Source organism: Molothrus ater, chromosome 5 (assembly GCF_012460135.2).
Source record: "Molothrus ater isolate BHLD 08-10-18 breed brown headed cowbird chromosome 5, BPBGC_Mater_1.1, whole genome shotgun sequence".
Taxonomy (NCBI): domain Eukaryota; kingdom Metazoa; phylum Chordata; class Aves; order Passeriformes; family Icteridae; genus Molothrus; species Molothrus ater.
Genome location: NC_050482.2, coordinates 58,239,071 through 58,265,675, shown reverse-complemented (window position 1 = coordinate 58,265,675; position 26,605 = coordinate 58,239,071). Strand labels below are relative to the sequence as shown.

General features: G+C 39.5%; 1 protein-coding gene across 1 annotated transcript; it reads left to right on the top strand.

Annotated features, from left to right (window-relative positions):
* Positions 1–26,314, top strand: ARFGAP3 (ADP ribosylation factor GTPase activating protein 3). The gene is made up of 16 exons (XM_036404999.1): positions 1–155; positions 5,766–5,884; positions 6,367–6,439; positions 8,876–9,007; positions 10,456–10,542; positions 11,399–11,480; positions 11,765–11,821; positions 12,917–12,963; positions 14,062–14,204; positions 16,246–16,371; positions 16,806–16,928; positions 19,410–19,547; positions 20,237–20,360; positions 21,269–21,359; positions 24,616–24,737; positions 25,383–26,314. The coding sequence occupies exons 1-16, from the start codon at positions 87–89 to the stop codon at positions 25,398–25,400; spliced, it is 1,551 nt and encodes a 516-aa protein (XP_036260892.1). The 5' UTR covers positions 1–86; the 3' UTR covers positions 25,401–26,314.
* The last annotated feature ends 291 nt before the right edge of the window (positions 26,315–26,605 follow it).

The following is a 26,605-nucleotide window of genomic DNA, read 5'->3' as shown; positions in this document are numbered from 1 at the left end:
GGAGCGTCCCGGGAGCGGCGGCGCGGGTAGCCCCGGCCCGTCTCCCTCACGGCTCGCCCGGCGGCCCTGCCGGCTCTCCCGGCGCCATGTGCGAGCCCAGCAAGCAGGACATCGCCGCCATCTTCAAGCGGCTCCGCTCCGTGCCCACCAACAAGGTAAGGGCCGGGCCGGGCCGGCGGGCAGCGCTCCGCCGCGGTGACACGTCGCACAGCCGGCGGGGCGGGGGAGGCGCGGGGCCCGCAGCCGGGCACGTCCGGCCCGGGACAGCAGGGAAAGGCCCGGTGGGTCCTCGGGGTGGCCGTCCCAGGAGCGGGGGAGCTCTTCCCTGCCTGCCCCTCGTCCCTCCGGCCAGCATCCCGCATCCCGAAGGGATGAGCCCTTGGGAAGGGAGGTGCGGCGTCCACCGGGTGCCTCTGGTCTGCTGCAAGAGTCAGCTCCGCTGAGCATAAAAGCAAGCTCCCAACCAGCTGCAACGTAGTGTTGAGTGTGTGTTTATTTTATTTTTTTCCCTGTTTTTATTACCCAGTGAAGTGGCACAGCCACCTGTGCAGTGATAAAAGTTTGTTGTTTTTGGATCCCGTTGTGCTTGTCCTGTGCTCAGGTGGGTTTGCCGTGGGATGAAGATGTTTCTGCAGTGCCCTTTGGGCCGGGAAAGGTGGCTGGCCAGGTGACGCGGCACAAGTGCCTTCAGCTGCTCTGCGCTGCTTGTTTGTGTTGGCTTTGCGATGTACGCTGAGAACATATGTGAAATATACACCCACCAGGAAACTTCGGATTAGCATGATGAAGGAACACGTTAGGTTTGTTTTCTGGGAATAGGAATCCGGATGTCTGTCTCTGGTCTGAAACTGACTTCCACTCTTTGAACACAATTCATTAAGACTGTGCAGGTCTGGTTTCTCAAAGCAGAGCTCAGAGGTGAGCACTCAGTTTCTAACAAAAGTATTCTTAAAACTTGCCTTTGCAATGGAGTAAAAAGTTTATCAAGGAAAGGTCCTAGTCCCAGCAAGGACGGTGAGAGATCTCTTAGAAGCTCCTGAAATTCACTGGCACTCTGCCTGAAAATTGAGTAGTTTAGGGTTATTGTGGTGCTTTTTTTTTTTGTATTGGGATTACCGGAGAACTAGAGAGTACTGTCCCTGCCTGGCAAGCGTGGAGTGCCTGGAGCAGTTCCCCTGTGCTGGACTCCTTGCTACTGTGTAATCAGGTGGATGTGGTACCTGTGGTTGCTCAGGTGTATTTTTCTCCCCGTGTCAGGTGTCACGCAGAAATTCAGTGTTGACATAGCAGTAGTAGCACAATGTGTGCTGCCGCTCGCCGTGGGCCAGTGGCAAAGAAGTGGCCCAGGCACAGAGAACTCGATAACAATGCCGCCGTGCCCAGTCTGGGTGACCTAAGGCAGAGAGGGAGTGGAAAACAGCAGCTTAGATCTCACAACTCTCCCACTCCTGCCTGTCTCACTGTTCTCCTGAAGTAAAAGTTGTTTCTTCCATCAGTTTCTCCTCTCATGTTTGTTTCCTTTCTGTTTCCTTTCGGTTGCCCTCTTCTTAAGCAGTCTATCTGCTCTTTTTATTTGCAACTCGTTTTTTTGGGGGGAAGAAAGACATGGGAAAGTGCAAATATTGAAAAGTGTTCTGGATTAAAAGCTTAGTAATTTGCTTTAGCTGTGCAGTTTATGGATAGAGTTTAGGAAGAACTGCCTAATCTAGGCAGGCATTTGCATTTACACTGTTCTGGGTGCTCTGCAGTAGTTCTTAGTGCATGTAAGCTTAGGAAAATAATTCTCATTTAAATAAATGTGCAGTTTACTATGTGGATTAGAGTGTGTTGAAAGTGATGTTTTAATAATTGTCTTGTAATTAACATCTGTAATTTGATGTTAGTTCCCTTTATGATGAGGTTTTGAGTTCTTGGTGTCTTTGGGTGTTACATAATGTAGAGCTGGCTGATGACAGCAGACTGTTGATCAGCTGCCTGATGACTTAACAAACATGTTACAGTTACTAACTAGGATGTATTTTGTACCCATAAATATGTTCATAATCTTTAAGCTACTTGATATTGTTGAGTGTTTGAGTTGTACAGCTCAACCCCTTTGAAGACTTGCACACTCAGGCTGTGCTGAAAGTCTCTTTGATTCTGTCAGACCTATTAGATCTGTTCCTCTGAAAATGTTTTTTCATTTCTTTCTTTCATCCTGTCTCTGCTTGGAGTCCCAGTGTGTGTGTTGTGCTGGTGGTTTATCGGTAGCTGAGTTTTGTTGTTACAGTGTTATTTGGGTGTGGTTTGTGTTCGTGTTGGGTTTTGCCCCAGCATGGACTCTACTATCTTGTGTCCCTCAAGTCATTTTGAGGTGATGACGCTTCCAAAAGAGGCAGTCCTCTTGCCTTCCCGTGGCCAGCCCTGCAGTTCCCTCCCTTATGGTGGCATTCCTGGCCAGGTGGCTGTGCTGTGAGCTGGCCGTACCTTTGCTCTGAGTCCAGGTGCCCGTGTAGAGCCGCTTCCCAGCGGGATCAGCAGCTGGATTAGTGCTGATGCAAGAGAAGGAGGAAAGCATATCTGGAGACAGTGGCTGGTGACTAAGAGGAGCTGCTTGGGTGTAGATCCCCTTGGCTGAGAGTGGCACTGCCTCCTGAGTTCCAGCTGGGTTAGTGCTCAGGCCGCTGGATCCACAGCCCGGGAATGGCAAGCTGTGGATCTGCCCTGGGGTTGGAGTTCTGGGGGAGGTTCCAAATGTAGAGGCTGAAAGTCTCCGTGTAACCCTGACCTCAGGCATAAGTGCTCTTCCTGAGCCTACTCACCTCTTCTGCTTGTGCCCAAAATAGCATTTCTATCAGCTATTTATTACTGCATTTCCACAGCCAAGGCCAATATTTTATTTATTTCTTTGTTAATGTAGGTGCTTTGCGCAAGGTGGATGATTTGTGATTTATTGACTGCTTGCCATGGGTTATACCCAAACCTCTGTGTTTGCTCTTGTACAAACATCTCAGTCAGGTCTTTGGCTGGTTTTTCTCCAAAGTGGCTCTTACTGAATCTACACTGTGAAGTGTTTCAACACAAAGTAAATAAAAAGCGTGCAAGTGTATTTTGAAAGCACTGGATTATTTAAGCATATCCTTCAAATTTCTTTTTAATCAATATTTTAATATTTGAATTGCACCTAAATCTGTACAGAAAATACAATTAGTTTTTTAAAATGGAAACAATTTCTTAGGGTGGCTCTGAAATTGATTTTAATTTCTTCTCCCTGATTCTTTTTAAAATTTATCTGGTGACAAGAACTTTAAAAATTGAGAAAACTAAACAAAATTAGTCTAAATGTTAGTGGTACATGCATCTATTTCTGTTGCATCACATTGATGGAAATAGCAGTTCCTCCTTTGCTTTCAGAAGAAAATTGGATGTTCCTGCTTGCATCTCAGTCCTGAAAGGTGCATTTTTACGCCTGGGAATAATCTCCACAGGTGTCTGGTAGGGACTCCTGTGAGAGTGAAAATACTGAGCTGTGGCAGCCAACTCCAAGATGATGCAATTGACTTTAAGATGTTGAAATTATAAAGTGCTCATAATTGGAAGGAAGGAAAGGGAAAGGAGAAGAATCTTCAGGTATGTTTATAACTGAACTTTTAAAAACATGTTTGTTTTTTTTAACCACCCACTCCAGATTCTCGTTTCCCATTTGTACTCCAGGGAATTTCCACAGGACTTCCAGCTGTAAGTCAGCTTTGCTCTCCTGTATCAGAAGTGAGACCAGGGTTGCTCTCTTGGCTTTGGTTTCAAGCAGAATCTTCTCCTTTTTTATTGACCCATCCTCCTTTGGCCTTGCAAGAAAAAGCCTGAAAGTAGTCGATTTAAAATGAAAATAAATCTCATGTTTTTAAGGAGCTGCTTCACAGAATTTGAGAAAAAAAAATAACAAGTTCTGGCTACTTAGGCTGTGTGTTTTCTGAGAATATGGCATACATGAAGTCTTGCTCATTCTTCTTTTTCCCCCACCCCTTCTGTGCCATTCTTCCACCTGAGCTTGTTTCAGGAGCTCCCTCTAACCCCTCCTGTTGTCCCCCATTCTGTGTTGCTCTCATTTCTGCTGTATGCCAGGGAATGCCCCATTTCCACATGCAGGAGTGGGATATGTAAGTAACATCAGTAAGTGTTAGGTCCCTGTTGAGAGGGAGAGGCAGGACTTGCCCCTGCAGGAGCTGTGATCTCCATGATCTCTGTGTGTGTTACCAGTCATTACCTAACTGCAGCTCACCCTGAAAGTGTGCAGTTGTTGGAAGAGTTAATGCTGGATCTGCTGGTGAATTGTGCTTGTGCCTGATAAATTTAGACTGCCCAAGCTAAATAGACCCACATTAAACTGAGGAGTTTAGCCTCAAACTGCTTTGGGCATGTAGTTGAAATTAATTTGGATGGATGATGGGTGACATGACTTGAGCCCAGACTCAGGGCTTGTTTGACTATGTATGTACAAGAAAATAAAGACAAATCTCTGTCCAGGTTTACAGAGGGAGTTTCTGGCAAGAAGGCTTCTTAATTTTATTTTTATTTTGTTGTTCAGCTTGGCAAGGAGGTGCTGGAAGCTCTGTGGCCTGTTTATGATGTTCCATATGTTCCCACATGTCTTGGAATAAACTTTATTTTTTATATCTGCATGTAGCTAGAACTTCCATTGCTATCTGAGGATGCATTCAGTTTATAGGAGGACATTAAAGGATAAAGTTGCAAATTGGGATGCTGTCAATTTGTGTGTAAAAGCTTGTCTCTGTGGAGTTATTTCTTATTAGGTGCCCCTGGGTGGATGCTTTTATTGTAAAAATACTTCTCTGCAATCTTTGCAGATACCTCTGAAAAAGCATTGATCAGATAAAGCCCTGTCATACAGGACTAGATGTGTACACATGGAATTAACTCACAATAGCTGTTTCTGTTTAAAGTTATTGTATTCCTTGCATTTGATAATTTATTTGTATCAGATAATTTTTTCTGGTTCTTGCTTTCCTTGGTCAAAGAAGCACAAAACTCAGAATAGCTGAAAAAGGACTTGTAAGTTGTGGTCTGCTGACCTGCAAAGTGTATGAGACACACACAGGCACAGCTCTTGCTGTTTTGGCTGAGTGTTAGAGGTCCATCCTGGTGGAAATTCCTGGGTTTGTCCATGCAGTAATTGTGGACCTGGTTGCTTTTTAACCAGCGTGGCACAGACGGAGGAAAGGCTGATGTGGCAATTGGTGTGTGATGAATCATGCGAGTATCTGCAGAGGCTGTCTGGATAAGCCGTGCTCAGAGGCCTTCTTCACACAGCTGGATTGCCATGGCTTGCCCTGAAGGTCAGGGTTTCAGTATAGGAAAGTAGATAATGAGGGCATTAGTCCTGCTGATAACTTTCTGGGGACTCAAAGGTGCCACATGAGGAGAGACTGCCTTTGGGGAAATATTTCTTAACCACTTCCAGCAGTGCTGCAAGTGCTGTGTTAAACGTGTGTTAGAACTAGGCTGATGTGGGTTCTCTGACCTGGTTTCTCAACCTGTGTACAGTGGTTATTTTTGGAAATGGGGAGGCTGTAGTTGTGTGAGCAGATTGTGTAACTCCTCTTTAGATGTCTAAAATTAGGATACATAGAGTTGTCATGTCAACAAATGCTGTAAGAATGAGTTAACAAAGTTGGATCACTGTAGGGGTGTTACACTGACCTGTAATACAACTCTAAGGCCTGGTTATGCTCAAGTCCTGTTACTGGTGTTTGTTTGCTTGCTTTCAGGTGTGTTTTGACTGTGGAGCAAAGAACCCCAGCTGGGCAAGCATCACCTATGGAGTGTTTCTCTGTATCGATTGCTCAGGGACCCACCGGTCCCTTGGCGTCCACTTGAGTTTCATTCGGTAAGTATTGCTGAGTTTGGACAGCAAAATTCATCTTTTAAGGGTCTTGTTTGTTCACACACCTGCTCAGAGAGGAAAACCCATTCTTCCTTCTGCTTCTGATTGTGTTGGCTTTGCTGTATCTGATAGCTTTTTGGTAATTGTGTTCAATTTGCCAGCTTTGCTTCCTGAAGCAGCTCATTGTGGTGGCACCTGAGTTCTACCCTTCCAAGCCAAACTACTCTGTGGTTTTGTACATACATACACAACTATTCTGGTAATTGGGTAGTGCTCAGGCAGGCAGCTGGTGCAGTAAATCTGCACCCTGAGCTGGTTCTATTCCAGGTGAGCGTCCCAGCCGCTGACTCAGGGTCTTTTGGGGTCTGATAAATAAATACAGATTACTAAAAAAAAGGTGGAAAGAGAAACACTTGGCAAAAAACCAGAAACAGTGATTTTAAGTGGCTTTGGTGGTGACACTAAAACCATGTCTTTGTGTTTAGGTCAACAGAACTGGATTCCAATTGGTCCTGGTTCCAGCTGAGATGCATGCAGGTCGGAGGAAATGCAAATGCTGTACGTACTCCCAAGTGTTTGCTTTGCACATTGAAGCTTGGTAGGCTTGGAAAATGTTGTCTGTCCTTACTGCCTCTCTTCCTGGGATTATTTTTATTTTTCCAGTCCTTTTTCTTTATTACAGCGTCCCCCCTGCCCCACCTCCCCATCTTTAAAGAAATGCTCTTGATGCTGATTTCATTGTCTGTTCTTGCACATTCTCCATTTTGGTATAGTCTGAAAATGTTTTGTTTTTTTTCTTATAAGTCAGTGATGAACATCACTGGAAAGGCCAGATCAGGTTCCTTGTCAGTACCCATCTAATTTAGACAGCTGCTCAGAGATGGCTTGTAAAGCAAGCTTATGGCCCCTTCCTGTGACCATCATTCCTTCCATGGCTCATGAAAAACCATGCCAAAACCCACAGAACTGCCAAAAGTCACCCTGGAGTAAAGATCTGACTTCACCTGAGTTAGCACTGCAGATGAGACATGCTGCATTGTTGGAGGGGGACTAGCAGTGTCATGGTTTGGGCCAATTCACATTGGCTGTAACTTTCATTTTTTATGTAGTTACATAGCATGTTTGTAAATTGAAGTTCTGTTGACAGCTGGTCTTGTTCTCAGTCTCCCTTTTTGTTTTTTGTAAGCTTTTTGGCAATCTTTTCCCAGGTTTTTCCACAAATAACTGAGAGTTCTTCCTTAAGCTGGCCCACCCGGTGTGGGAACATGCAACTTCCAAAAGCAATTTCTGCTTTTCTTCTAATTCCCTGAATGCTTATCCCTTATATTTTTTTCATTTGTGCTTGGTCCTTAATGTTGTTTCTTTAAGAAGCTTCACCCAAGTTTGCTTTCCGTTGTGTTTTCCTTGACAGTTTTAACCATCTTAAGTCTTTAGGGTTTTTCTAATTTTTTTTCCTATTTGCATACAAAAAATGCTGAGTTCAGGGTCATTGTTACTTTTCTTCCATTTCTGTATTTTCCAGTCAGATATTTCTTTTTGAATTTGGCATGCAGCAAGTCAGTATCTCAGGCTTACAGATCTGAGCAGTTACATGGTGTCTTCTCCCTCTTTTTCTTCTGCCTGTACTTGCTAAGTTATTCTTTTCCATGTTAGTACTGCTGTTATATAAATGTCCTCATCCAGTTTCTGTTATGTCACTTAGTACAAAAAAATCACAGTTTTGACTAATGAGAAGAGGGGGATTTCGTATTAAGAATAATCATCATATTCTTAATCATGTTAAGAATAGTTTCTTTTTTAGCCAAATGCTTAAAAGCCTTGATTAAATGATATCAATTCTGCTACGTAAAGGGTTTGAAGGAGTTGGAAAGAAGAGATGGCAACATCTGAAAAAGTCTTCTGTTAGTCTTAGAAACCCTATTAGCAGAAGAATAATAATAAACCATAATTGTTTAATTTTGTGGGTTTTGTCTTCCTTCTTGGGTGTCACTATTTCCTATCATACATTGTACCAAGAGGTGCAGTATACCCTCAGCAACTCCCCAAATACCTTAAATTCTCAATGGTCTGGTTTGCATTACTTCAGCAAATTAATACTTGAAACATGAAAAAACAGATTGGTAAATTGTCTGGACATTTGAAGTAAAATTAACACTTTTCTTTTAATGGCACTAGAAAAACATTCCTTTTGGTTCCAGTTAAATACCAAATTCTAGTTTTACAAACTATTGGCTAGAAGCTGTGCTAGATTAATATCAATCATTTGTGTTCTGTAGTTGCCTGATGATGCTGAATCCTGGATAACAGCAGTCCTGAGCTTCCTGCTGTTTCAGATAGCTAGAAAATCCAAAGTGTCCTTAGTTCCTTGTGCTTTCAGATCAAATCTCTATGGTGATTGGAATTAGGGTTTCTAGGAAGCCCCTCTGAGTACCAAGTTAATAGGGGTATATATTTACATGCAGAAATGCACAGTCTTCATTTATTAATTTTTTATAAATACACAAGCCTATAAACATATCTGGGCACGTAGATATGTGCATAGACACTCTTTCATTTCAATGAAGACCATTTTTTTACACATTTTGATATTATTGAGCATACACTGATCTCCCCAGCCTGACAGAGATGAATCCAAGCAGTACCTTTTAGAGCATTAGGAATGTCCTCTGGAGCACAGCAATTAATTGTACCTCTTCCTTCCTCTTAACCACTTAATTCCAGAACAAGGATTTTTTTAATATGTAATGGGAGCTTGCATTTGTATATGCTCTTAAAGCATCACAATGATGGTTTTTTCTGTTTTATTTATATGTAAAGAAGTCACCAGAGTGGAGTTTCCTCTGTACTTTGCAGATTATTTAGACTCTATAATTTAAAAGACCAGATTTAGGCAGAGGAGCAGAGTAGTTTGCTGCATTGTAATATGTTTTTGTGTCAAATGTCATTAGCTTTTAAGCCTGTCCCTCACAGCATTTTCTGTGCTCTGCTTCCCAGTCTGCTTTTTTCCACCAACATGGGTGCACAACCAATGACACCAATGCCAAGTACAACAGTCGTGCTGCTCAGCTCTACAAGGAGAAGATCAAATCTCTTGCAACACAGGCTACGAGAAAGCATGGCACTGATGTGAGTAGTGTGTGTCCTGAGCTCTGGAGATTCCTGAAAAACTTCACCCTCTTTCCCTCTAAAGTCACTTTAAATTTCTAATCAGTAACACAAAAGATTATCAGTCTTCAGATAACGTGGCCGTTTCTCCATGAACCTGCAGTGGTTTTATTTTTGCTCATCCGAAATTGCATGTTTAGAGGAATACAGCATGAAAAACTGTAATGGAATTAACTACAGACTTTGTGTGTGATTTAAGTGGAGTTTGTTTTGATCAGGTAAATAATGTATTTTTTTGTTTTTTCCCTACAAAAATAACATTTGGGAAATTAGCAAGTTGTGCAGAATTTGCTGTTCTCCATGAGAAATACTGAGGCAGTTCATGCAAGCTGTCAAGACATTGTTAGGTTGCTGACAGGAGTTAAGCAAAGTATCCAGAATTGATTTCTGAAGTGTTAGATAAGTTTGACAACAGTTCTCTTTTTCATACTCAGAAAACATGTTTTGATTGTTTAATTCAGGTTGTTGAAGTTTGTGACTGGTTCATTTGAAGTTGATCAGATGAGTGGAAATTAAAAGCAAGAAGGCTTGATTTTTTTCTCTTATCTGTGCATCAAACAGCATGAAATTTAATAGATAATTATAATCTTAATTATTCATACTATGGACAATAGAATTCACATCACAAAGTTCAGAGAATATTTCTTTTGACTTAGTAAACAGCTTAAGATGTAAAATTTGTTCAAGTAAGTGCAATATACTGTGTGCATCTAAGTTTATGGCAAGTTCCCCAAATGACTCTTTGAGGAGCTGTGATTATTTTGCTTCAATTACAGGTTCCATCCAATAGTTTGATATTAAATATTGGAAAAATTCACTAAATATTTAGTAAATATTTTTAGCTATGCACTGCAAACTAAAGTGATTATATGCTATTAAAATTACTGAAGTAAATTATTCAGATAATTGCATTTAGCACCAGCCATTGCCTCCCCTGTCACATGTTAAAAAATTCCTTTTCTGACTTAGTGATAGAGCTGATTGCTGAATGGTGAGGTGAGCTTGTTGTACCTTCACTGTCCTTTCTGACAGAGGTCCTTAATCCTGCATGGAGTAGGAAGAGCTGTGAGAAAAGATTTGCCTGTGAGTAGTTTTGAAGTGCAGGTCACAGGTTGGAGTCCTGTCCCGCAGTCCTGTGGCACTCTGGGGACCTCATCCCTGAGACCTGGCTTTGCTCAAAGCTCTTGGCTCATCCACGAGGAGCACATGAAATATGTATGAATTCAATAAAAGAAGGAATGTCATCTATTGGAACACTGGATAAATTTGTAAGGAAAAAATATGGACAAGAAAAAAAATCAATACATTTTTAACCTGAAAACAAAACAAGAGTTGTTTTAAGATTAATGCATTGAAAAAAAAATACATTCATGCAATTAACCTGTAAAATTCTGGCCCTTATTTTTCAGCTGTGGACAGATGGGTGTGGAGTGCCACCAGCATCACCTCAGAACAAAGAGGAGGAAGATTTTTTTGCATCCCATGTTTCTGCCAAGGTACAAATTACCTGTCTAATTCTTGTTTGCTTTCTAAACACTTTGGTTGACTGTGAGCTCTATGGTGAAGATTAAACCCTGAAAGAAAACTTCATAGAGAAAAGGTAGGTCAGGGAGTTAATATTTACCTGCTTTTCCTTCTGTGAGTCAGAATTCTTCCTGGATGTGAACCACTTCCTAAGATGATCATTTTAAATGACCCAAATAGTAGCTAAATATGGAATGAAAGTCCATTTTATTGTAGACACAACAATTCCACTTGGAGCCAGGATTTCTTGCTTGGAAGTGCTCTGATATAAATGTACTGTGTGGTACCTTGAGTTTGCAATCAGCAAAGTGTAACAGTTCTTACAGTATTTGTTGGGAGCTGGTCACAAACCTGCCTTTTGAGGGGGATGTGTGTGAAGGGAGTGGGAGGATGCACCAGGAATGTTGGGAGGACTGCTCACAATCAAAAATGTGTAAAAAACAGGAAGTGCAAGAGCTTCTAGTGGGGAGAAGGTGTGTTGATTATATGTAAATAAATCATCCAGCATACAATAAATAATCTAAAGCACAGTTAAAATGCATATTACTGGTTTTGGTGGTGAACATACAGTAAGCAGAATTCCTGAGAGGAGAAATAAAAGTGCTCAGGAGTAGGTTGAAACCATCTTGTTTTTAGTAAAGGTAGGCATTTCTTGTAACTTTAATATCTGCCCTTATGAGTACAGGTTTTAATCCTAAAAGCTGTAATTCAATAAGAATTCAATAATTATAAACCAGTGATGCTTAGGCAGTCTTTAGCTAAGTGCTCATATTTATTTGGTGTATTCTATTTTCTGTGCACTTTTGATTCTGTCTGTTTTTTTCCAAGGCAAAGGATACAGAGTGGATGTTACCAGAACCAGTTTCTCTCCAGCAGAAAACTTCAGAAAACATCCCAGAATCCTGTGAAGGTATGACTGATTCTTTGTTAACAATAACTTGCATTTTTCTGATATTCTCTTAGTTTAGTCTCTTTTTAGCTTGCTTTAATAGTTAAATAACCTAACCATGCTCAATAACACAAGAATTTGGGGTGCCTGCTGCCCTTTTAGTGACTGGCAAAGCTGTGATGGGAATACCACATTATGGTGTCTCTACCAGGCACTACCCTGAGTACAGTGAGATGTGTTTTGGTACTTCATGCATTTTAAAGAGCTTTCTGATATTTTTACCCTTGTTATTCTTTATCTTTTAGGATCAGAACATGGACCAAGTGTTGATGGCCTTAGCACATCCCCACAGCCTGCATTAGGTAATGAGTGCAAGCAGCAGAAGAGAGCAGCAAGTGTAGGGAACCCAAATATCCCTTTGGAAAGAGAATGTCTGCCTAGGAAGAGTTGTGGAAATAGATTTTGCTCCCTTTTCAGAAATCTGAACATAAGAACTTGGACTGGAAAAATCCTGTGTTGATAATGCAATACCTTCAGTGACCAGGCTTTTATACTTAACTGTGAGCAGTTTGTCATACTGTGAGTTAGGAAGAAAAGCTGATGGAGACAGAATAGAGTAAAATACCTCAGTGATTTGTCACTGTGAGGCTTGTCCTGCAGGGCCAGGCTTGTGAGAACAAAGTGTTCATTCTCAGCAGCACAGAGTAAGGGCTGCCTGGGCCTATTTCAGTTCTTTAGGCAGGTATGGTCTTCATCACTGTTTTTATTTGGGTTTGGTTATTTTAGAGCTGGAGACTACAAAAAACTTAACTGGATGCACTTCCTGCTTTTCTCATTTGTATCTTTAACGTGTTCTCCTAAGGCAGGTGCTTTTCTTGGTTGGTTTGACATCACAAGTTCTGTCTAAAGGGAACAATCTCTGTTCTCTGTATGCCCCTTTCCATGCAAATTTCAGCTCAGGGTACTTTTTCTGTGTGCACAGGCATCCAGTAGGATGCTGTAGGAGCTGTTTATAATGCTTGTGATGTTTTAGTGGTGCAGGTATGTTCTATGTGTGTCACTGGTGGGTTTGAACACAGCCAATGCCTTTCTAGACAGGAAAAAACTCATCTTGGAAGTGGTATGAGGTCAGGTGGACCTCAAATCTAATTCAGAAGAGCAAGTCCTGCTTTCCTGTTCTGTTAACTGGCAGGAACCTGCAACAGACAACTGAGCTGTAATTTTATTCCTATTGCATATTTCCAAGAGATGCCAATCAAAGGTAGCTCACCACATTTTCTTGGAGATATCCACAGCTCTGTTACATAGCTTGGTTTAGTATCTCAGCCCCTCAGTGTAGAAAGACATGAAAATAAATGGCAAAAACTATTTTGAGGTTGATGTTACAGAAATTTTCTTCTGCAGTTCTGGAACTAATAAAAGTTGTATGTTAACTAATGTACATTTAATCCTTGCAGAGAACACCACCTTCATAAAAAAGAAGCCAAATCAAGCTAAGAAGGGGGTAAGTGTATGTAAACAATGAGTATTTTTAACTGTGTTATAGGTCATTTATTTCAAGATAGTTTAAAGATATTTACAGACTTACTTCTGCATGGGGTCTTCAGCACTTTCTTAGCATCTGGTCTCTGTAAAAAGGCATGAAGAGAGTTTAGTGTCTCTGAATGATGGTCCAAGGCACAGGAAAACTGAGGAAGGCAGCTCAAGTTTTGAAAGTGTGGCTGTTGCAACTGAAGAAACAGCCCTAATAGTCAATCACCCTAATGCCACCCTGAACATGGGCTGTCAGGGTGACAGCTTCTTACAGGGACTCACTCCTTTTAAGTCTGGGCCACTGTAGGACAGAAGATTTTAAAGGTTTATTGGAGCAGATAATTTAGATTAAATCCCATGATTTTGTACTCCCACTAGAAGACCCTAATAGCCAAGAGGAATTTTTTATTCTGAGTGGTTTGTGCAGGTCTGTTCCCTTCCAGTGAAAACAACAGAACTGGATTGAGCAGTGTAGGTACAGTTTGTGATCTGTGTGTGCATGGCCTGGAGCTTTTACATGAAGGCTTTAAAGCAATAAAAGCTGAGGTTTTTTGTGAGTTTTGTTGCTGCAGTGTTGCAGGTGAGGAATTAAACACAGAGGAGACTAAGAGAAGCAGTTTGAGGGCTGTGCCACCATTTGAGTCAGCACCATTGTATCCATGTCTGCAGTATTAAGTGTGTTATAAATGCGATAATGGTTCCATTGCAACAAAATTTATTATATTATTCCTCTACAACAAAAGAAACCAAAATTGATCTATGTGTTATATTTGTTTGAGCCTGCCAATATCTGAACAATTAAAACCTGAATACTTCAATTTTTCTGTGAGACTTTGCTGCAAAGCCAACTAAATTTGTAAGAACAATTAGCAGAAGCAGAATTTTAAAGTCCAAAATATGGAAAGAAGTATTTTATGTGCTCCAAATTGTCCTTGCTGTCTTCAAGGACTGCTCCCAGACAGGATGTAGTGTTTGCTGTTGCTTTCACATCTGGCTATTGAGTCAGCTTAGGTGATTGTCTCAGTTATAATTTTGGGGCTTTTGGTTTTTTCTTTTTCAACAATTCCAGCTTGGTGCCAAAAAAGGTGGTTTGGGAGCCCAAAAAGTGAGCAGCCAAAGCTTTAATGAGATTGAAAAACAAGCACAAGCTGTAGATAAAATGAAGGAACAAGATCTTCACAGTAGTAAGAAGACTGAGAAGGAAGAGCCACTGTAAGTATGAATTAATTACACAATGGCAAACCATGAAGCCTAATTTAATGAGCTAATTGACAGCATTTTAAATACTATTCTAAATTAGCATATGCAAATAAAACTTCAGTTCTTCAAAAAAATTCCCAAACAGACATGGTTAAGATGAGCCAAGCAGTAATTCCCCCAGTGCCTTTTTTTGGCTATTAAATATATGTTTATACACTTGATTACCGTAGAAAATTAATTATTAAGAAAACTCTTGGCTCTTGAATTTTTTTTGTCTCCTGCTAGTTACCTGGTTTATTTTGGTTTGGTGTAGTGAGCTCAGTGCTATTGAAAGCAGTCTAAGAGCATAGGGAATATTCAGCTTGTACTTACTGGCTAAGAGCAGAGGAAGTTTAGGTATGTCTCAAATTGCCTGATGAAGTTGTCAGCTGATTTCTACTGGAACTGCCTTCACTTTTCACCAAAACCCTTTGAATAATTCTGTCTGAGGTCTTGAATCTCTTGGTGCACCTTAGTTATTAAATACTCAGCCCTAAAGCTCACAGCGTACTGTTCCTGATTCTTCTATGTGCTTTTGGTTTTTAATATTCCATTGGTTGTCATCAAAATGACACTACTAAATGGTTGGTCAGTGGACACTTTTACTGTTACAGAGTTTAACATCCTGTCAGGTGCTAGAGAACCCATCCTATAACCTTTTAAGAAGTATTCTGAATTGTTACATAATTACAGGATCACTTTTTGCTCATGATACCAAGGTCTTTGGTCTATACTCTCCTCCCCATTCCTTTTGCTCACTTTTCTGTTGCCCGTGCAGAAATGAATGTTTTGGTTGCATTAAAAATGCCAATCACAAGGGGATCATTTGAAGTGTTTTAACCACAACATCATGGTTCTTGGTGTTTGCCAAAAACTGCCAGTGGAGAGACTCTGAAGTAACAACTAAATAATAAAAACAGGATTGTTCATGTATTATTGTTCTTTATCAATATTGTCTTTGACTGTATAATTTAGTTTGGAAGAAAGTCCCAAGCAGTGTCTTGAGTTTTGTGTCAGAAATGCATAAATCTAAAGATCCAAGCCAACTTTTATTTAAAGTTCTGCAACCTTTCTGCTGCAGCTGAAACCCTCTAAAAATGCTTGTAAACATGAGGGATGCACATACACTGAGTTTATGGATCCAGTCCCAGTGGAGGCAAGAGATCTGTATTTCCCTGAGATTATCAATTAGGTGGCAGCAGATACCAAAATGAAAGGAAGGGTGAACTCTGCTAAAATTGCATTTGCTTCCAACTATTTTGTGTGGTGTTTTTAATTTTAAAAGCTTGAGTAATAAGCTTTACTAAATTAATTCACTATGACTTTGTTAGGTGGCAAGGAATGGAAGTGATTCTTTTGTAGTTTAGTAATTGGAAGGAGGAAGAGTTCTGAAACTTAAATGTGATTTTAAATTCTAACACAATTTCCTTATCTTCTGCTGTGCACTGACAAGAATAGATAGCTGAAATTACATCTAAAAACTTGGATCAGTATTCCCATTTGTTTTAATCAACAGCAAATAAGATTTTGATGTTCATAAAATAGATTTCCTGAGAAGGGCTGCTAATCTTCCTGCATAAAGTGCTGGGTAGATGTTATCAGTTATTCCTTTCTGCTTTGCAGCACATCTACCAGCAGCATCCAAAATCTCATTTTTCTTTCTTCTGAAAGTTCATTTGTACTTCATCCCAGTTGAGACTTATGAATTAAAATATTGCTCATTAAAATCAATAAAAATTGTATCCCTTTTGACCTGACAAATGAAATTTAAGCAGTATTTCTGCAATTCTGTAATCAAGATGAAAAACCTCAGTCTCTGCTGCAGTGGTGTGACTGGAAGATATTAAGGTGGTTTAGAGGTAAGGGATGGAGACTTAGCTGGGCCCAGACGTGCCTTAAGGGAAGACATTAGAAAACAGAGTGCTGAAATAAATATTGTTAATGTTCTACTAATATTCCTGGGCTGATTCAGTGTAGCATTGAACATTTCTCTGATAACTGTGGTTTTTTCCAGTGTATCATCTTTAAGGTTAGCCTACAGAGATCTTGATATTAAAGCCAAAGAAGAAACCTTAAACCTCTCTGGTAAGAAGAAAACAGAACTGGAGAGGCTTGGCATGGGATTGGGCAGCAATAGGAGGTACGTGAAGTTCTGGAAACTGTATTTGAAATACTCTGTGGTTTCATGCACTTATCCCTCATTTTACTCAGGAAATTAAGAAATGGACTATAGCATGTTATGGAAACTTGAGCAATATCAGCAAAAAAAATCTTCTCTTTGTCAAGGGGAAGCTTCTGATAGATTTAAGTTCTAACCTGCCAGACAGAGGTCAACCTAGATTGTGTTTTCCAGCTGTCAGAATGGGCTTTGTGTTCAGAAGTCCTCTTCCTGCTTGAGAGAATGACAGTTTTCCAAGGGTTTCCTTTATTTTAATTCCTCTTTCTTTAAATGTCTGTATAGCCTGGGCTTTCTCAGCAAGCTTCAGAAACTAGATTTGGGCTTTGATTTCTTTTTTTTCTTTTAGGGTATGAGATTTGTCATCTTTGACATGCTTGTTTTCTTCCTGTCCCCAGTGGCATTTCTCACTCAGTCGCCTCAGAGATGCAAACAATCGAGCAGGAAACACCTACAATTGCAAAGCCAAAGAAGAAGTACATGGATGATGTGGAAGACTCTTACTTCTCTTCTAGCTCAAGGTATTCTGTAAGCTTTTGATTCTGGATGGGCCCAGAAGATTATGCAAGTTCCATAAAAATGTGCACAGTGTTTTTGAAAGCTGAGATGGAGGCAGTTTGAAGCTGTGGACACACGCAGCATGTTTTCAGGGGACATTGAATCAGAAGAATGGTGGGAAAGTTGGCTTTACCTCAGTGACAGATTTGTGAAGGAGGGGAGGAAGCTTTGTTGGAAAAGTGGTCTGAACTATTTGTTTGTAGATTATATCTTGTTCAGAGTCTAGTCTCTGCTTGCACAGACAGTTGCCATATAAACTTTGTATTCCAAATCCAGTGAATTTTTTGTCAAAATGACTTGTGTTCATTCCTTTTTTCTTTCTTTCTTGTGCTGTTGTCTTCAAATTAAATAAGCATTGAAGTCTGATATTAGATGTACTACAGTTGCATCATTCTCTGCATGCCAAATGCACAAACTTCAGTCTTCTTGAGGTATTGTGCTGGGTGTGTTGTGTGAATGTCTGCAGTCCTATTTCAGAGACTTTTATGTATCTGAACATAAAATGTGAGCAAAAAACAATTGCAACATTTTTTATCAGAGGATGAATTCAATGCACACTATAAAATATTGCTCTTGGGAGAAGAAAAATAATTAAATCTTACAGGCACTAATTGCAATGAACCAGCTGTTCATGGACTGAGAGAGGTAAACAGGTGTTGCTTTCATAAACTGCCTTTATTGGATCCATGCCACAGCAACATGAGAAATTGTACCTAATTGCTTGTAGACAGGCAACAAAAGCACAAAGGCTTTTGTGTCACTATTTTGTAGTGCAATCACTGCAACAAAAGTACAAATGTGGGTCCAAGGAAAGTGGCAGCAGTCTTGTAAAATAAAGCATAGCATTTCAGTGCTTGCCTGAAAAGAACTGTTACTGCTCTGAAATTATTCATCAGCTACCAGCAGGCAAAGGATGAATTATGGAGGAGCTTTTAATGTGTTGTGGTTCAGTGATTAGAGGATAGATTGTAACCTGGCTGTTCCCTGCTCTTGTTGTTCTGGTTCGAGCTGGGAGGATCTAATTGGAGTTGGTACACAAGTTCATTCTCTTTAAAAAAAGAACAGTCAGATTTGGACTTCTTAAGCATATTATTATCCTTTATTTCAAGCTGTGACTTTGAAATAGAGGCCAAGTAGCTTTAGCATCATCTTAGTATATGCCCAAAAGCAAAATAATCATACTGGATATTAGAGTGTTGATAAGTGAATTAAGCAAGCTAAAGGTCTCAAGTTCAAGATTTAGACATAAAACTGAAGCCTCTGAAAATCCTGAATTTTGATGTTTTCTTTTGCTACAGTTAATAAAATCTTTACTAACATCACAATGTAATTTTTTAAAATTTTGTGTTAAATGCAGTTTTTCTTTCTCTCCCCCACCCAAAATATTGAAGAAAAGCTGCAAAAAACCTAAGATGAAAGGCTAGAGAAAATAAACACTTTTGCCCAAAGCTCATGCAGCCCCTGCCCAATGCCATTGGTGGCCATTGTGAGACTGGAAAGCTTCAAATCCATAAGAACACTTTGATTGTTTGTTATTATGGAATTTATAAAATTGCTGTGGTTTCTTTTTGTCCGTCAGGAGAGAGGCTCCTGCTTTTTGTAGAAGTTCATTCCAAATCTGCCCCTCATATTTCCCATGCTCAGTGCTGAGACTTTGCTGCTGCAGGTGTCACATTTCTCATAAACTGCAAAAACAAGTGGCCTGACCATTCATAGTGCAACCATGGAGAATTTTTTTTTTAAGAGTATTTTTCACAAGATGCAGGTGCAAACTTTAATATCCTATCTTGTTCTACTGAATGGTTCCATTCTCCTGTCCCCCTGTGGTTTTGATCATCTTTCTCCCTATCCTGGTCATAGCGAAAATTCAGGTAAATTTATTTTTTAAAGCACAAAATCTTAATCTTTGGCATTTTTATAGGTTTTGGTGGTTTCTTTTTTTTTTTTCCAAAATACTTTCCACATATGCTGAGGTATGTGTTGGTAATCAAAAGGGGAAAAGATCAAATCATGTACCAGAATTTACATACATGCTTCATTTTTTTCCTTTCCTTTATTTTGTGTTTTCCCCACAGTTTTGATGTGCAAGAGAAGATTGCCTTATTAAATTCAGACTCCCTTTCAAGAAATATGTTTTTGGCATTTAATTTTAATCAAATGTGTGGCAAAACTCACAAGTTCTTAATATTTGGACTAAAAAAAAACCAGAACCAGAAATAAAGGCTTTCCTGTTTGTTCTGAGCCATTGGATTCAACTGTACAAAGCTTCTAAAGCAGTATTGTGAAATCCAAATTAGTCACTGACACCTGTAATTTTGGTGAAAACATACTTGCTAGTGAACACTTACAGCAGTCATTATCTAACAACAAATATATATATTCCCACTTTTCAAAAAATAATAAAGTTCTGACTTTTCAATAGGTTTTTCTTTCTTTCATTCTAGGTACTCTGATTCTTCAGATCTGAGGAGCAGCACTTTCTCTAAATGGGACGACAATTCAGATGCTTTTTGGAAGAAAGAAAATAATAGTAAAGACATTGACATATTGTTAACTTCAAAAAGCACAGGATTTTCAGACAGGTACACCAAGAAAACCAAACTGATTTTTGTCCAGAAAGCCCACGTTTTCATGTGATTTGAGTCCTGGTGTTAGTAGTGGGATTTTCTTCAGTGTGTAGAAGGAGAATTTGGCCAGAACTTCCATCAGCAGTCAAGGGATCTCCTGACTGAGTTTCTTTTGTAAGCTGAATTTCTTCCTTACATTTTAAGCACTGTCTGTTGTGCTCAGAGTTGTTCAGTGCATGTAGTGGAGGTAATTCCCAAACACTTTCAGGAAAAGAGGAAGTAGACAAAGGATGTGAGGAGAAACTCAAATATTTGCACTGTTCTGAGCACATACCTGCTTTGTTTATTGTGTGATGAATCAAAGGAAACCTTGTTAACCAAATGAATGAAAATTTGGAGTGCTCAGTTCTGAGGCTGAAGGTACTAGCGACATAAACAACAGGTCTGATTGTGATGATAAAAAAAAAAAATTTTCTCTATGACAACTGTATTTCTATCTTTGTAACCAAGTAGAAGATGTAAGAATTTCGTGGGGGGGGGGGAGGATATGTGCTTGTTTGGTGTTTTCTGCCTCTCTTCTTTTTACTTTATATCATATTTTTCATTTACTTGTACAATTTGAGCACTTGAGTGCTTCTTGTTTGATTCCTTTCATTCTCATGTGGGTGAGGTTTCTGTCCCTGATGCAGTTTGTTTCCTTGCAGGCCCGCATCCCGGCGTAAGCCTGAACATGAACCTTCTGCAAACACAGATGAGGCACAGAAAAAATTTGGCAATGTCAAAGCCATTTCATCAGACATGTACTTTGGAAGGCAAGATCAGGCTGATGTAAGTAGGAAACAGTGATAAGTATTTTTAAATGTAAAAATATTCTTTGACTGTAAAAATTGTATTCTTGTGAGTTAGAGAGAAGGCAATAAATAGTTAAAATTGGTAGAATTTGTGAGCTTATAGAATTATGTCCCCTTGATTATTTGTTTGATAGAAATGTACAAACTTCAGATCATTTATAGTTTAATTTTAAGGAATTGGAGTTGCATGTAGGACTGTACCTCCATCATTCTTCTTTCATGATAGAAGTGGTAGACTATGATTTAGCACTCCTGATTTTTGATAGAATCAGGCTTAATTTGTTCTGGATACCCAAACTGATGCCAACAAACCACTGCTGAAACACCTTCCTGCTGTGGATTTGTTACATGAAAACATCACTTATATTGTAAAGCTAACCAGGTAAAAAAATTGTACAGTGAACTGCATGGAGTTGAATCAGCCTGGAAAAAGAGATTAGTATTGTGCTGCATTTTGGAGGCAAGATAGAGATTTTGAATGAAAAACTAACAGTGTAAGTACTAATTAAAAATACAATTACTGTTTGCAGGGAACTTGGAAAAATTTGAGTTAAAAGTGTAATGTGGTTGGAAGGGTCAGCAGGATGTTAACTGCAGGGCTTTCCCCTTGGTTTCACATATTTTAGTTGTTGTTTTTAATGGCTTCATAGTTTTCCAGCAGTTGTAGGGTAACTAACAGCTGGTGGGACCTTTGGGGTGCAATGATAAATGTCACTCTTGGGTAACTCAGAAATGAGATGGTGGCAAACTCAGTGTAAGTGATGTGAAAACTGAAATGGGCACAACTTCAGTTCTAAATGTCTGTAGTCTCTCAGATTGTCTGACATGACCTCAGAAGGTGACATCAAGGTGATAAAATCCTTTTTATTCTCAATTCTTTTCCAGTATGAAGCAAGGGCTCGGCTGGAAAGGCTTTCTGGAAGCACATCCATAAGTTCAGCTGACTTGTTTGAAGACCAGAGGAAACAATCAGCAGGTACAAATCAAACAGTGAGAAACTGGAGCATGTGGGGAATGCAGGCCCTGACTCTGCTCCTAATCACAGTCATCTCTGTGTTCTGCAAGCAGAATGCTAATAGCTCCCACAGGCATGGCAGGTGTTGTCCTTGTTTGAAAATTAACCCCTTAAATTTCAAGTTCTCTATTTTTGATTCTGTAAGTTCAGTATTTTATACTGGGGACTGTGTTGCAAATAATTGACTGTTTTGTAGATAACATCTATCAAAGGAAAACTGTAATATTTTCCACTGAGCTAGCACCTAAATGGAATCTCAGGTAGTTTTTTTGATCAGTTACCATAAGTAACTCATTAGCTGTCATAAAACTGGATCTAGGAAAATCATTAAATAAATGTTAGTGGACTTGAAATTCCCATGTAATCTGTTGCATGGCATATCCATTCAGGGGGATATTTCCTTCTACCTCTGGCCTTGCAAAATTATTAAGGAAGATCTTAATTTGTTTGTTTCAAAGATTTGTTGGAGCACCTCACATGGGAGAGTGTAGTTCATCAAATCAGAAGGGGAGAGAGATTAGACTGAATGAAAAGAAGCCCCTTAAGATATTGAAAATGTCTCATGTTTTCTTTCCAACACTTCTTGGATTGTGCAATAATGTGCAATGGAAAAGGTGGCACAAAATGCTGGAACATTTTATAGGCTTAATCAGTTGAGTTTCATTCCTTAACTTTTGAAGAAATTGGAAAAAGAAGAGTTACTGAAGAACTTGAAATCTGTGAATAATTATTCAAACAGCCTGGAAAAACAAATAGTGTGCAGCATCTGATTTTACTTTGGAAAAGTAAGAGGGAAAGACCCAAAAACATGTGACTGTTTAGTTTTGAGCCCCTGAAAGCAAATTTGAATAAACAGACTAGCAGAGAGCACACACACATGGAGGAAACAGACTTTTATATTACCTATATAGTTAATATAATTCTATAATATATTATGTAAATATGCTATATAATATAATATATTTATTTTAGGTATTATATAACTATATGGTTATTTATAACTCCTGATACTGGTTGCTTAAGTAAAACTGGGATTTAGGAATTTGAAATGTGAAAAAAAAATAATTAAGGAGGGAAGAAGATACCAAGCAGAACTCACATTAAGTTGCTTTAGCCACTTGAAAGAGCATTTGCCACATGGTGTCACAAATTCACACCATATCAAATACTGAAACTTCCTTTCCTGCATGTCTCTGCTACACCCCTCACCCCAAAAACTGAGGGGTGGCCCTTCTTGGAGAAATGCTACTGCACTGACAGTTTGTCTGGTGTGGAATGAATGCCCAGGCTATCATTAGTTCCATAAAATAAACATAATCAGGACACTGTCAATAAAAACACCATTGTAGTTCTGGAGACCTTGCCAGGATAAAACATCCTTTGCTCTAAGGTTGTTTTTATGAGCACTGATGAGGTGTCAGTGAGGGCTCCTTGCTTTTGTACAGAATGCTGTAAGGAAGTTTTTAACCAAGGAGGGGGCTGCAAGAAAAAGCCTTTTTGCATTATTTCAGAGCTGGTGCTTAAGAAAATCAAGGGGCTGACTTGGAGGTGCTGATTTGGAAGGAAACCACAAGAAAAGGAGATGCTTTCCTGCCTTGTTTACATGAACTTAACTGAGCCAGCAAATGATGAAGGAATTCTTGTGGCTGAGAAGTGGTTAGAGCTTCTCAGGTTATTTATATTGGCAGATTTTATTTCTGTGACTGATTTTAGTAACAACAATGCCTTAAGCATTTGATGAGTGAACAGATCGTAAGTGCAGGTTACAGCTCAGAAATAGGGCTGTCTGAGGGAACTCTTCAAGGGAATCTGTAAAGAGCATCTATAATATCTATAAACCCATGCTGGGTTGAAGGATTGGAGTGCAAAGTTCTCTTAATGTGACAAGATATCTGTGCTACAAACCATCCTCTTATCTTAGGTAAAACAAATTATCTCCAGGATTGTCTGTCTCAGCCTGCTGAGGAGGCAGGTGCCTTTAACTTCCCAGGACAGAGGAGCTCTTCCTTCTCCCTCTTCCTCCTCCACCCCTGTCTGGAAGATTCAAAGGAGTCTCCATTTGGAAAATGGTCTGGTTTGGGATAGTTACTCCCTGGAGCCCCATTTATTCCCAAGATCCTTGAGGGGTCACCTCATTGTGGCCTTGCAGTGCCTGAAGGGAGCCCACAGGAAAGATGGAGAGAGACTCTTGACAAGGGCCTGGAGTGACAGGACAAGGGGCAATGGATTTAAACTGACAGAGAGCAGGTTTAGGTTGGATATTGGGAAAGAATTGTTCCCTGTGAGGGTGGTGAGGCCCTGGCACAGGTTTTCCAGAGAAGCTGTGGCTGCCCCTGGATCCCTGGCAGTGTCCAAGGCCAGGCTGGATGGGGCTCTGAGCCAGCTGGGATAGTGGAAGGTGTCCCTGCCCATGGCAGGGGGTTGGAATGAGATGATCTTTGAGGTTCTTTCCATCCCAGGCCTTTCTGGGGCTGACTCTGTGATCACAGTTCTGTGATTCTGGTTTACTTGGATTTGTGCCTTTGACAGTATCCCATACTTGACATTAAGGCATGCCAGTAATTATTTTCACCAATGAGTGGGTGACAGTAGCTGTTAGCATGTTAATACTTAGCATGCAGTTAGTTTAGACTGCACTTAGAGAGTAGCTAATTATCTTTGATTTCATTTACCTTTAGACCTGCATTTTCCATAATAACAGCTGAGTTAATTCTGTCCAAATTTTAAGGAAGGCTGGATTGCCAGCATTGTTCTGGAGTTATAAAATTTATTTACATTTACTGTAATTTCTGTGAATTTTTCCAAGCCTCAAATGTAGTAAGGCAAAATGTTTGTGTTTATACAGCATGGACATCACCCCTCTGCATGCACACAAATAGGGTTCATCACTTCAGCCACCTCTGAAGTGCACTCATCTGTAAATTGCAAGGGGATAAGAGCTGTTGAGGATACAGAACGACATTGCCACAGACTGGAAGTACACAATAAGTCATCTACTATCCAAACATCAATTGCTTTTCTGGGAATGCAGAGTGTAGACGATGACACTCTTGAGTGGAATAATGAAAACCTGAAAATAATCCAAAGGAAATGCATTTAAGACACTGAGATCTCTGTCTAGTGCTCCTGGTCATACATTGTACTTCAGGGAGGAAAAAAGGTTAATTTTAATATTTTAAAATTCTGTTTCCTCCATGTGTGTGTGTTCTCCCTTTAGGAAGCTACAATATTACCAATGTCTTGTCTTCAGCTCCTGATATAACTCAGTTTAAACAAGGAGTGAAATCCGTGGCTGGAAAACTTTCTGTCCTTGCTAATGGAGTCATGACATCTATACAGGTGAGTAAAAATATCACAATCTATTAACCATCAGTTGAAGCCTTTTTTATAGGGATTTAGTACCATGGATCCTGCCACTGAATTATCTTTAGGGAGAACAGAATGCTTTTGGTTTTGAGCTCTGTAGACCTCTCAAAGTAGACAATAAATCTTTATCATTTAGAAAACAAATCTGTATCTGCTAGCTCACCTTCATTAGGATATCTTTTTTCTTACAATTAAAAAATCCTGTCATCAAAGTTATTTGTTGTCACTCTATTTTCAACTCATCACAGAGGATGGAGTAGTTTGGGTGGAAGGGATCTGCAGTGATCATCCAGCCCAACTCTTGTGTTGGCTCTTTAGTTGACCTTTGATCCATGTTTTTGCATGAAATAAGCCATCCTGACCTCAGTGTCCAGCATGTTTTGTGCTCCACTCACTTGGCAATTCCTCTATGGGGTCATTGGGAGCTCTCAGATGTTTGAAAATCAGGCTGATTATTCTGGAATTCCACCCTAAACTCCAGTTCTTGGAAGCACTGGTCAATTTTCTGAAAGTCTTGAAGAATTCAGCAGCTATTTATTGCACAAATTGAAATAAAACTGATTTCTTTGCATGGAAAACCCACTCATACCTGGTTTTTATTTGTTTTTGCTTTTCTAGGACCGATATGGTTCCTAACTGAAGCTAAAGAAGGATTCCTCTTCAGGCACACAAGTAATCACTCTGCTGATTCAAATGAAGGTTGCCTTAAGACTGATGATGTTTTTACCTATTTCTTAGTGCAGATTTCTGACTCAGCCTCTTCTTAGTGCTGTTTCATCATTACAGAGCAGAAATCTTGCAGCAACTTGTTACATTGCATATACTTTTTCTTTTTTCTTCCTTTCCAGTCTTTATTTCTTAACAGCCTTATTGTTAGATGAGCTGGGAGCTTTATTTTATTACTGGCTCTGTCTGTGAGGCAGGAAGGAGAAAGGAGGTGGTGGTGTTCAGTAGACTGTAGCAAAATATACATTTAATTTAAACCTGTGTTGCCAGGAAGTAAAAGCTCTTAAAGTCATAAATTGATGTGCATTAAAATGGTGGGGAATTAGTGGTTTAATACAGTATTCCAGCTAGAAGGTTCTGTGCTTAGATGTGAAATGTGGAGAAGTCAAAGTGTGGTAATGCTGAATAGTGGATTTCACCTTGTTGTGGGAACAGTCTATTTATTCCTAGTTTTGAAAGTGACAAATAAAATTGCAATATAGAATCCTTAAGTGCTTTTAAAAATTCTGTATTGTGTAAAAATTGAAAAAAAAAACCTTGAAATATACTAAGGGCCTAATAGAGTAGTTAATAAATACTTGTTAAAAATGTTTAGCACAATCTTAGATTTTTGATAAATTATCAATTGCTGAATAAGGAAATAGGGGGCTGTGTTTTAGACAGTCTAGAATTTATTGCTGATGACATCCTGCATAAAAATGATTATGACCCTAAAGAAGAAACTTTTCAACAAAGAATAAATTCAAGTTAATTCTGTTCTGTAATTTTCTTAATTCAAATTTGTAAACTGCTGATATCTAATAAAAACAATTGATATAAACTCAGTTTTGAATTCAGTTTCTATGTGTGACCATCAGTATCCAGCTTTCTAAACATTGTCATCTGTATTTTGTATTTATATTTATACAGTGGTCTGGTAAAATCAGCCTTTAGTTTGAGGTAGTTAAACTTGCTTTCTTATTAAATTGCTGTAGTGATTTAGAAATCAAAACACTTCAGTTGTGGTAAAAAATAAACTTCTGAACTGAGATAATGTGTTAAATACAGTTAACAGTGTAGCTGTATTTAGGATTTCATTTAATTTCTACCTGCTGCTTATCTAATTCCCACTTCTG

Coding starts and splice junctions, on each gene's coding strand:
- ARFGAP3 (XM_036404999.1), top strand. CDS start 87: ATGTGCGAGCCCAGCAAGCAGGACATCGCCGCCATCTTCAAGCGGCTC. Junction 9,008..10,455: donor CGAGAAAGCATGGCACTGAT/GTGAGTAGTGTG, acceptor CTTATTTTTCAG/CTGTGGACAGATGGGTGTGG. Junction 11,481..11,764: donor CATCCCAGAATCCTGTGAAG/GTATGACTGATT, acceptor TTTATCTTTTAG/GATCAGAACATGGACCAAGT.